At 39.8% G+C, this 11,485-nt stretch overlaps 2 protein-coding genes across 3 annotated transcripts in view; both read left to right on the plus strand.

Annotated features, from left to right (window-relative positions):
- Positions 1-952: 952 nt before the first annotated feature.
- LOC120423618 (uncharacterized) lies at positions 953-2,578 on the plus strand. 2 transcript variants are annotated; one of them, XM_039587486.2, is made up of 2 exons: positions 953-1,249; positions 1,998-2,578. In XM_039587486.2, exon 2 carries the CDS (start codon positions 2,326-2,328, stop codon positions 2,473-2,475), a length of 150 nt encoding a protein of 49 aa, XP_039443420.1. In that variant the 5' UTR covers positions 953-1,249; positions 1,998-2,325; the 3' UTR covers positions 2,476-2,578. The 2 variants fall into 2 exon arrangements, with proteins under 2 accessions (XP_039443420.1, XP_052566637.1); XM_052710677.1 differs by lacking the exon at positions 953-1,249 and adding an exon at positions 1,313-1,918.
- A 416-nt stretch (positions 2,579-2,994) lies between these two features.
- LOC120423616 (uncharacterized) overlaps positions 2,995-11,485 on the plus strand; it is a 33,290-nt gene continuing 24,799 nt past the window's right edge. Inside the window, exons 1-2 of the mRNA XM_039587483.2 lie at positions 2,995-3,260; positions 6,747-7,164. Coding sequence (XP_039443417.1) covers positions 3,000-3,260; positions 6,747-7,164 — 679 coding nt within the window. The 5' untranslated portion in view covers positions 2,995-2,999. The remainder of the gene's footprint in view (positions 3,261-6,746; positions 7,165-11,485) is intronic.

Here is an 11,485-nt window from a genome sequence, read left to right on the forward strand (position 1 = left end):
AACTGTAAAATTGCTGTGCTCACTAAATTTGGACAACTTTATTTTTTTTCCATACAACCATATTTCACCCTAATGTGGCATCCCTGGTTCACACACAATACCAAACGTTTGTTTTGATTGTGTTCATAAGCGCCGTCACTTTTGAGTTTGACTTTGACCAACCAACGGGGTACAAACTAAAAAAGTGTCAAACGAAAAAGTGACCAATCACCGGGGGTTGAGTGTAGTCGACACTTTTCGTTTTTTGTTGGACGGCTGAACTTTTTTTTGCAAATGAACCTCGAGGGAATAATTCTCTCGCCCATCTCGAACTGTGTTCTCTGTGTCCTCAAATGGTACTTTTTGTTCAATTTTTGTCCCGTTTAATATTAGTATTCAGTCTGCAAAGACTTTGTGTGATTGTCTTTTTTAAGAAATAGCAAGATGTTCAAAATAGTAGGGACGACAGAAAAGATTCATTTCATGCTATTGACAAATTATCACAAAAGTGTTTCGAGTTTGTGGGTGTTCCAAATATGTGGGATGACTGTAGAGCATTATGAAAACAAATCATAACGCGCCTCCACTTAACGTGTTTTATTCTAGAGGAGACGCATGTTATTCTATAAATTCATTGAAAGAGCATTGAATTTCAAATTAAAATTGAATTTCAAGGTATTTGGAAAGCGGTTCGGCTGCGATTATTTTTACGGTCATCCTAACTAACCATATCCACACTGCCTAACCGCGGCGCTTAACGCTCTCTCACCTGGCCGAGATCACCTCGCCGGACTGGACGCTTTAAAGTTAATCACAAACACATCGCTGAACCGTAACCATCGACAGCGTTTTTGCAGCTTGTTTATTATAAATTCGATATTATAGTAATTTTTCCTTTTCAGTTGGTTCGCGTGATCCCGTAGAGCCAGATCTACCCTCGTCGTCGGTTCGATGGTTGGTTTTTGGTGTATCGAAGTTGAAACCGCCCGGAATAGTAGCAGTAGCAGCAGAACCGGTTCGACGTGACATTGGGCACGGACGGGAATTTCGGGGCAACACGCAACAATTAGCTCCATCTGTGTAAATGGGAGGGGGCTTTCGCTGAGTGCCAACGTGGAAGCTGACGCGCGTTGATCGCGATGTGAAGATTCGGTGGCCGGTTGATAAGCCAGCAGCATCCGTTATCAAAACAGGAGCACCAATACGTGAAAAACGCGCGCGAAACGAACACAAAGACACGCTTAAACGCGTGGAGGTTATATTTATTGAAGTGAGTAGTGGATGCGCAAACAAAAAGTTTGCAGGGAACGTCAGTTGTAAATTAGAGAGGGCCTTAAAATGGAGAGATATGGCGAGGGTAGAATTATAGCCCGGGATCGGTGCGCTCGCGCGAAAAGCTGACGGCCGGGGGTTCGTGGCTGCGTTGCTCTGCGGTCTGTGTTCTATTGGGTTCAATAAATCTTAATTTAAAGTAAAGTACGTTGATTGCCGCGGCGAAGTTTGTACGTTGGTTGCTGTGAGGCATTTTCTGACTGTGGAAGGAAAGCTCACAGACAGACGGGGCGCGCGTTTCATACATACAGATAGATAGACAGGAACACAGGCAGCAGCAGCAGCGACTTGCCACTTGCCGACCGGGCTGGTCTGGACGAGTGCGACATTTTGCGTCGAGTTCTGGAAGAGATAGCACATGCCGAAAACAAAAATGCTCTGTGCGTTGGCGTATTGCGCGAAGCTATGCTGTATTTGACGCGCGATCCCAAACCACCGTCACCTACGGGCGCTAGCATGGATTGTGTGAACGCGATCGAGTATTACATTAACGACTAAGCGCACGCGCGCGTGTTTGTTGGGACTTAAGTCGTGCGAGGGGAAGTGGAAGAAGAAGAAGAAGCAGAAGCCCGCGCCGTTTCTTGGGTCGTTCAGGCCGGTTTCGAACGTCAGCACCTTTTTTGCCCCAACCTCCGAAGAGGGGAATCGCCAGAGAGTGTGCGTGGTGGTGATATTTTTTCATTCAGTTTCAGCTCGCCCGATGTCGCAGTTGTGCTAGAAAAGAGAGAATCGCAAGTGAACATTTCAACCGACGGAGAAGTGCTAATCAGTCACTGATTGATCGCTAAAAGTTTGCGCTAATACAAAAGTGAAGAGAGGTATCATGCGCGAGTGGTGCTAATCTGTGAGGGTATGAATTAGCGATGCAGAACATCTCGGCTTAGTGGGAGAAGCTCAAAATTAAGCTAAAGGACGTTTCCATCGACAGGCCAGCAAACATTATCAAAGTGGAGCTGCTACTGAACAAAGTGTTGGAACAACTGTCCCTGAAGCTTTACGCCACTGGTGTGCCATATGGAGACGGAAAATAAGAGTTCGGAATTCGTCGTTTTTATGGTCAACAAAATGCTGATTGATATCGAGAATACTCTACTGCAAAGCCATCGACAGCGCGAAACTACCGGAATTAAGAAGCTCTACAACTCATTCTTCGTGCTGTTCTAACTGACTCGCGGACACAAGGACCGAAATCTTGGTGCACGTCCGATCCGATTACTTTGTGTGTACTTAGTGTTATCATATGTGAGCGTATAAATATCCAGAAAAATATACTAGTGAAAAGTGCAAATCAATCTAGAATAGCATAAAGTTAAGATTAGTGCTAACCTCAACATATTCAAACCGGGGGCATGTAAACTGGAAAATCAAAGCTTCAAACCTGTGAAGAAAAACCTCGACATCAACGTTGCACCTGAAACAATTGGAAAAGACCAAACACAACCTCAAAGCGGAACATCATCGACCGTGTAGTGCCGAACCGTGTTATCGTGTGATAAGCAAAACCCCGCGAAACAAATTAAATTTCTCGTGACACCTTCCCTGTCGAAGAAAGGAAAATTAATTTCAACCTGCGTCATCCGGTGGCGTCCGCCTCCCCCCCGAAAAACAACATCCATATATCGCCCGGACATCATCTCGATCACAGCATCTCGGCACCGCGCAGGTTTCGATGCGATAGAGAACCACGAATGGCGGTATCGTTGCTGGCAAACTTATGCAACAGCAGTGGATTAGAGCAGCTCTGCCAAACACCGGAGCCGTTAAAGTTCTACTATCACAGCAACAACAGCAACAGTGATCATCAGCATCAACATCAGCAGCAGCAGCAGCAGCAGATCAACAACCTGGGTGTTGAGCCGGACGAAGGTGACGAAGAACAAATGGAATACGCCAATTCCTTCTACCAGCATCAGCAGCAGCAACAACAGAATCAGCAGGATTTTGAAGAGGTATGTTTTGTTGTTTTGGAAAAAAACCTGTTTTGATCAAAAATCTTATTATTGCTAAGCTTTCGGTTTGATATCGAGTTTTCGAATAATTTTTATAAAAAAAAACTTTTGTGGCAATGACTGTCAATGATGGTCGAGTACATATTATATAAGTTAATCACTATATGTAAAATTATTCTACAAACACAAACAAGGATGTTTGTAAGATAGGCCGAAAAAGCGACTTCTCAAATGTTAAGGCAAACTTTTGATACAGACACTCACATATAAATAACACCGACCAACAAAATTTCTGCGCAGGCTCAACTCGAGGGGAAGCACGAACTTTAAGGTTCCCAGAAACACGTGCGTTTGGAATTTTTCAAAAATATTTAGTCAAGGCCGAATGGTTTTTCTCCAAACTTTGTATGGAGAATTAGTGCGGTTCGCTACTCCTACATATTGCATGCAATTTTTGGATTGTATGCAACAGCGACGAACCGCCCTAATTCTCCATACAAACTTTGGAGAAAACCATTTGGCTCTGACTAAATATTTATGAACATTCAAGGTGCACTTGTTCTTGGGGACTTTAGAGGTTCTGCTTCCCCTCGAGTTGAGCCTGCGCAGTCATTTTTGTCAATGTTTTTAGGTTAGTGTAATTCCGTTCCAGCAAAACGAAAAACCATCCCCGACGGATTCGCCACATCCGACACCTACACTTTTTAGTGGGACGTATTTTATACACCATGAGTAATTCACGACTGTTTTTGTTTTAATTTTTATGTTATATCTATTATACTGCCCCTGTTCGCATAAATGTCCCATATGCATTTTCGTCCCTTTTGAGTTAGTTACGCAATCACAAAAAGTTAGTACCTTGTTAAAGAGACCTCGATAAACTTTTATTTTTAAGCAGATCCGTTTATTTTTTCAAAATCGTGTTATCTTTTAGAAAAGCCTATAACATCCAGCACTTTGTTGTAGAAATCAGGAGGAATTCCAGTTTCTTCGTGAAAACTTTACACGTAGCCTTGTGTTTTTGTGGGATAAACTTGCCTTACGATTTTCCACCTTGCTATTTTTGCATATGGGACATTTATGCGAACATGGGCAGTAAAAGAGTATCCAATTACAAATAGGAGACTCTTACATCTAGCATTTTAGATACCTTGGTCACTGTTATATTAAATTTTGATCAAACCGTTTGGCAGAATTTGTTTTAGTGCCAAACACACTACATATAAAACCGAACTACGAATCGTAAAAAAAAAAAATAATAAAAAGAAAAAACTTGTTTACTCGATTTTTGCAACCGAAACTTTGTTGATTTAAAATATTTTCAGAATTGTGTTAATCGTTTATTTTGAATCTCTATTTACCAAATCAATTGACACTCGTCTCTTGCAAAATGGATTGAACAGTCGGTAAAATTATTTGTTTTTTAACTACAAAATACCAATTCGGTTGAACGAAAAAAAAAATCGTGTGGCGTTGACGAGGTCCGTTTTTTGATATCTCGTGACGGAGGGGCGGTTCGACCCCTTTCATTTTTGAACATGCGAAAAAAGAGGCGTTTTTCAATAATTTGCAGCCTGGAAGGGTGATGAGATGGAAATTTGGTTTCAAAGGGACATTTATGTAAAATTGGATGCCCGATTTGACGGCTTACTCAGAATTCCGAAAACGTATTTTTTTTATCGAATAAAAAACACTATTTTTAAAAAAACTCAAATCTTAAAAACTCAACGGTTAAAATATTTGAAACATGTCAATTTACAGGAAATTTAATGTACTTTTCGAATCTACGTTAACCCAGAAGAATATTTTTTCAGAACAAAATTTTTCATTTTAAATTTCGTGTTTTTTCTAACTTAGCAGGGTTAGTTTTTTAGAGTGTAACAATGTTGTACAATGTTGTAGAGCAGACAATTAAAAAAAATGATATGTAAACATAAGGGGTTTGCTTGTAACCATCACGAGTTATCGCGATTTTACGAAATTGTTTTTTTGAAAAAGTTGGTCGTCGTTGTTCATGGCCGTTCATGGTCACCCGCGACAGACACGGACGACGAAACAAAGGGAGCGTTCTTTTATAACGTAACGCAAAAAATCGGATTTTAGACCCCCCCCCTCGTAACAAAATTTCCATACAAATTTAAAAAAAATGTATGGAGCGTAACACGGCCTACGACCCCTCCTCCCCCCCAATTGCGTTACTTAATAAAAGAACGCTCACAAAGAGAAACGCAAAAAGTAACTTTTTCAAAACTTGTTTTCGTAAAATCGACAGGTAGCAAATTATTCAAAAACACCTCTTTTTTTCGCATGTTCAAAAATTGAAGGGGTCGTACCGCCCCTCCGTCACGAGATATCAAAAAACGGACCTCGGATTTGTGATCAGGGACAAAAGTTACTCCTTAGGACAAAGTTTCACGCAAATCGAAGAGGGGTCGGGGCAACTTTCTCGATTTCGTGTGAGTTGGTAGAGAGTAACCCTTAGATGATAAATAGCAAATTTTCGTAATATCACTATATTTTGTATGGACATTTTTTTTAACAATTGGTTATCAGTTTTCAAGTATTTTATGTATTTATTTCCCAATAAAATATCTTGTTGCAGCAAATCGTATTTTTTTTTCCACGCTATAAATCCATATGGTACACTTGACCCACCTGAACAAGACTTTTAAAAAGCTCTCAACAAAAATTATCAAAAGATAAATCATACTTTATAATAGGTGCAAGTCATTGGTAGGGACACTACTGATCTAGGAAAAAAGGCATTTTGATAAAATGAACCTAAAACCGAACCATAAGTCTTATTTTGGGGTTTCTAAATGTTATAAAAAAACAAAGGATTTGAAAAACACCATTCAATCTTGTGTCCCGTGGCGTTTAGGTCGTGTTGGCGGTTATGTGGTAGTAGAATTAACTAATTGCATTGCTTGTAACATTTCCTCATATTAGAAATATTGGAAATAGTCCCACTTTCCCCTAAATGGTCTCCGTCAAAATGGATTTTTTTTGCATAAAATATCATTTAGCTTAGGGGAAATTCTCGTATGTTTGGCAGGTTAAGCACTCGCTCCTAACTCCATCCAATTTGCTGATTTTCACTATTTAAACAACTAATTTTGCAAAACTTTTGATAGAAACTGGCTAACTCACTTCTTATTGAGCTATTTATCACTCCATTTCAGTTGAAAACGCTTTTAATTAGCTTTAATTGAATGTCAAAGTTCTGACCTGCCAACATTAGAGGCACGCTGGAATTAGATGCTGTTCCCCTAGATGCTATAACATTAAGTATTCAAAAATATTTCCGGTTTTTAACATAAGATTTTATAGCTTATTTTAGGATTTTTTACGCATTGTGAAAATTTAGTGATATTTTATGTTTTCGAATAGTGGTCCCCGTGAAAATTGCATTTTTTTTTCAGCGTGAAAAATCACTAAGCGTACAAATAACCAACTATACTATTCATCTTCCTTCCCGTTTCGCAGATTTCGCAAAACTACAACCTCGACAACGACGACAACTACAGCGGATCCCCGAACAACTTCCAGGACTACCGCAACAACTTTGTAGACTCACCGCCGGACTCGAAGGAAGCTTGGCCCGTCGAGTACAGCAAGATGCAGTCGGGACTGGTTCCAGCCTCGACGAACAACAGCAACAACGCCGGACCCAACAACAGCACCAGCAATGCCAACAGCGCCGTAGCAGCCGTGGCCGCCGCAGCCGCAGCTGTTGCCGCCGCCCAGCAGCAAGAAGGTGGAGCACCTTACAGTGGGGTGGTCATGCCAACGCGTAAGCGACGTATCGAGTGGATGTCTGCCCACCACCAGGATCAGGAGGAAAACGACAGTTCCGAGCCCAAGATTGCCAGCACCGATAAGGAGCGCGAAACGCGACGCAAAGGTAAGTTTCAGCAGCAACCCCCTCGGGGCATATTGGACACTTGTTATTTAAGGGGCAGGTTATCAATTTGGAAGCGGTTTTTGGGCAACTGATAACGACCGGACGAAGGCCGGTTTCGTGTTGTTTAACAAGTTCTATAAATCATGAAGCTATACAAGTGTACTTTGCTGTACACCAAATTACGGACAGACCATTGTTTCCGAATGGTGTGTTATCAGGTATGGCCTCAAAACAAGGTTTTTCAAAGTTGGGCCAGTATCCTAGAAACATCCAGAGTGAGAGACTATATAAAATACTCGACTATTCTGGGGAGGAAGACATGAATAACACATTTGCGTTATAAGGTGTCTGGATTTAAATTATAGGTACTAATGAAGAAATGACGACAATCGTGTTTCATATTTCATTAGACGTTTTTGTTACGTATGTGGTACGCCATTATTCGAAAACGGAAAACCCGGCCTGATGAACTGTTGATAACAGCCTGGTGGTGGGGGAAGGTTGTGTGCGTGTCGTCTGGAACGCACAAACACAAGTTCAACGTTGCTTCTCTGCAGGCTCAAAGGTTCGTTGATAAGAGCCTGGTTGGATGTGCTATGAAGCGACCGATTACTTTTTGTTGTATAGACTTGCATCGAGAGATGAAGTGGGCGAAGCAGTGGTCCAGGATCCAAAATGCAGCTAATTTAACATTTTTTACAAGAAATGCGATGGTGCAGCAAAAACAAATTAAGCATAACGATGTAAATTGCCCAATATCGAAGTCCGTAGTAACAGTTCAATAGGGCGAATCTGCGATTGTAAATAAGCAGTCAATCCCTTTTGCTCAAGTGACAGTTCATGTCAAGTAAGAGGGGGATAGACTGCTGGTTTACAATCGCAGATTCGCCCTATTGCACTGTTACTACGGAAGTGTATGGAAGGGATTATCAGAACTATTTGATCTCTTCGGCAAAATTGGTATTATTACGTTTTTTTTTTGGTAGAAAAAATGGTACATGGAAAAATTCCTTTTTTTTAATTTACTTTTTATCACTTAATTCCCAAAATACGATAGGTACAGTCATCCCACATATTAAGAACAATGAACAGATCTGCTAATGTTCTGAAAATCACAGAAAATCGCCAATTAAACATAATTATTTGCTTTTGCTTTCATGTGAAAGCTTTTGTTGTGATCTTTCGATCTGTTGATGGACCGCCTGTAAGTTTCCAAAGGAAGATATTGGCCCTTGAAATCAACAAATTCGGAACATTTTTTGTTGCTACGGATGTAAACAAACTTTAGCTGTATACAAAAATAATGACTTCACACACTAATACCAATGAAACTCAAGCTTAGTTATGTTTTATGAAAGATCTGATAACTTTTTTGTTCGTGAAAATATCAGTTAATTTTAGGTGTTCCTTAATGATGTAGGGCAGAAAAAGCCTTAATTTTTTAGTTCGCAATACCTCGGAAACTATTGGTACGATTTACAATGTAAAAAATGAAACTAGTTATTCTTATTGGTACTATTCGTTATTATGGTTATCCTTGTAGCACTTACATTAAAACTTTGTTTTATTGGTTATCCTTGTAGCACGTAACGTAAAGCTATAAGAATGAAACTTGAGCTATGCGTACTAGAGTGTAACAAAAATGACTTTTTGGCGGGCATTCAAGGGTTTGTTCCGGTGGGCATAATAAGCCCAAATCCAAAATATGAGCTTGATTGGACGTAACAGGAGCTGGCGCTCCGCCCTTCAATTTTAAATAAGATTTAACCCGTAAAAAAAGATTTTTCCGAAAATGTCACTTTTTGAGGCATTTTGGCCACTGAAGCGTTTATGGCGTGTAGGCCAGACCCTTGCGCATCTTTTGGTATATATAACATTGAAATTTGGAGCACCCTGGAGCTCGGTACAAACTTTCAAAGTATGGCATTTTTTTTAAAAAATCGGCCCCGACAAAAAAGATATGCGTCGCGCCTGGCGACGCCCTGGACGCCATTTGATTTTGCCGGGGCCGATTTTTCGAAAAAATGCCAAACTTTGAAGGTTTGTACCGAGCTCAAGGGTGCTCCAAATTTCAATGTTATATATCAAAAGATGCGCAAGGATCTGGCCTACACGCCAATGATGTTGAAAATAAACACTTCAGTGGCCAAAATGCCTCAAAAAGTGACATTTTTGAAAAAATCTTTTTTTACGGGTTAAATCCCATTTGAAAATGAAGGGCGGAGCGCCAGCTCCTGATACGTCCAATCAAGCTCATATAACAAATCCTTGAATGCCCGCCAAAAAGTCATTTTTGTTACATCCTAATGCGTACGCTCATTTATTTTTCGTTACACAGTGAAATGACCTTCTTAAAACTGTTGCAATGCACATATATAAATTTAAAGGCATTGATGGTACTAGGAAAATAATTTTTGAACAAGACAGATATATTGATTGGATTTTGTTTTAAGTAATAGTTTATTCCATCTCATGACTTTTATTTTAGTCTAATAGTTTAAAAATAAACATTAAATAAACACAAAATATAGTTTTGAAGGTAACTCTGGTAGATAATTGTCATGTGGCGTCCTCAGATCGAGTCAACCTTCCTAGTGAGCTGTGGTTGTACCCTTTATGTTTATCCGAAACCTTTTGATTTTCAGCGACGCCGAAAAGAATCTGTTTCAAGGCAAGACCATGCATCTTTTGGAGAAATCGTTCCCAGATTATCCCCTTGGACCACATGGCATGCAAAAGTAGTAAAATTTTAACGGCTGACTTGTAGAGAGCAATAAAGCAAAAAGCACAAGTATTAGGGTTTATTCCCTTTTAAACTTGTTCTAATCCGGTTTTCAACCAAATAGGCTAAAATTTGGTCTAGTCTAGTCCCCTTTTAAATTCTCCTTTGGGCAATCTCTTATAATTACACAACTTAACCATTTTGAAGTTGATGTTAGGTAGACTTCAGTTTCGTCAAGGTATGATACATTTCTTAAAAGCTTACTCAAACTTAATTTTTTTCACAATATTTTTGTAAACGCATAAAATTTACCCTAGAACAAGTCGAAAACCCGATATGAGCTTTTTAGGTAAAAATTAAGTATCAAAAAGACCGGTGCGTACCTTTGCCCTATGGTTGCTTGAGATAATAGAGTTATCTACGTGCGCATGTATTGCGTGTACGTACACGAAAAAAAGTGAGGTTAAATTTTGTACCGTCCAGCAAAACAAAACAAATGGCGTGCTAGTGTGCGTGAGAGCGGGCTTAGATAACTCTATTCCTCGAAATATATTATACTCGAAATTAACAATTTTATTTATTGGCCAGGAGATCACTTAAATTGAATTCTATCGATTGGAGCGTGTTCACTGTTCAGGGAGCCCAAATCTATCATAACATGCTGAAACTGAAACGTTGACTGACATCCACTTAAAAAATGTCGAGTTGGGTTATCAACAGGGTTGCCAGGTTGCCAAATAAATCTGGGAATGCCAGATTTTTCAATTGTCTGCCAGAACAAAGATTCACTCTTCTCTGTGCCAGATATTGACAGATTTTTCACTTTATGCCCATTTTGAACAACTTTTTGATTGACATGAAGGAATTTAATCGAAAAAAATAGTGTTTAGAATTGGAAGAGGAAAGCAAATGGGTCACTAATGATGTACTGTGGTACGCGCGGCTGGTGCTACCCAGCGCAGTACTAATTCTCGCCTGTTTAGGTGGCAGTTCTGAAGTCGCTCATTCTCTCTAATTTCTAACTCTCTGTGGTCCCACTAAGAAGAGAATTAACCCTCCCAGCTTACTGCGATCGGTGGCGCGAAGATGCATCGATCTGATCCATGTATGTTACATGTAGTTTTTGTTAGAGTAATCAGATCCCAAATAAAGTCCGTTGGAAGTAGATCGTTTCGTGTACGAGTGAAGGAATAAATTTTGTGTTTTCAACTCTACGCTCCGCGGTTTCAATTCTCTCCGGAACTAGCCAGAGTGATCCGGACCCATCCGGTTCTGTACAAATAGAATGTGTATTTCTTAAAGAAAATGCAAATTCAACGTTTTTGATGCCATAAAGCCAGTTAAAACTTCTGTATTCTACAAACTTTTGAATTTATTTATATCCTCCCTCCCCATCACTTTGAAGAATTGTTAGATTTTTGTCTGCCAAATTTTTCCAGATTTTAATCAATACTTTGCCAGATTTAACCCTACACTCAAAGTCAGAAGTATCCCTCAAAAGGGTACTTTCAATCCTCAAAAAGGATACTTTCTATCCTTTTTTAAAGTTCACCCGGCGTCACCCTTTTAAAAGGGTATGTCAAATTCAGTACATTTTCG

Source organism: Culex pipiens, chromosome 3 (assembly GCF_016801865.2).
Source record: "Culex pipiens pallens isolate TS chromosome 3, TS_CPP_V2, whole genome shotgun sequence".
NCBI lineage: Eukaryota > Metazoa > Arthropoda > Insecta > Diptera > Culicidae > Culex > Culex pipiens.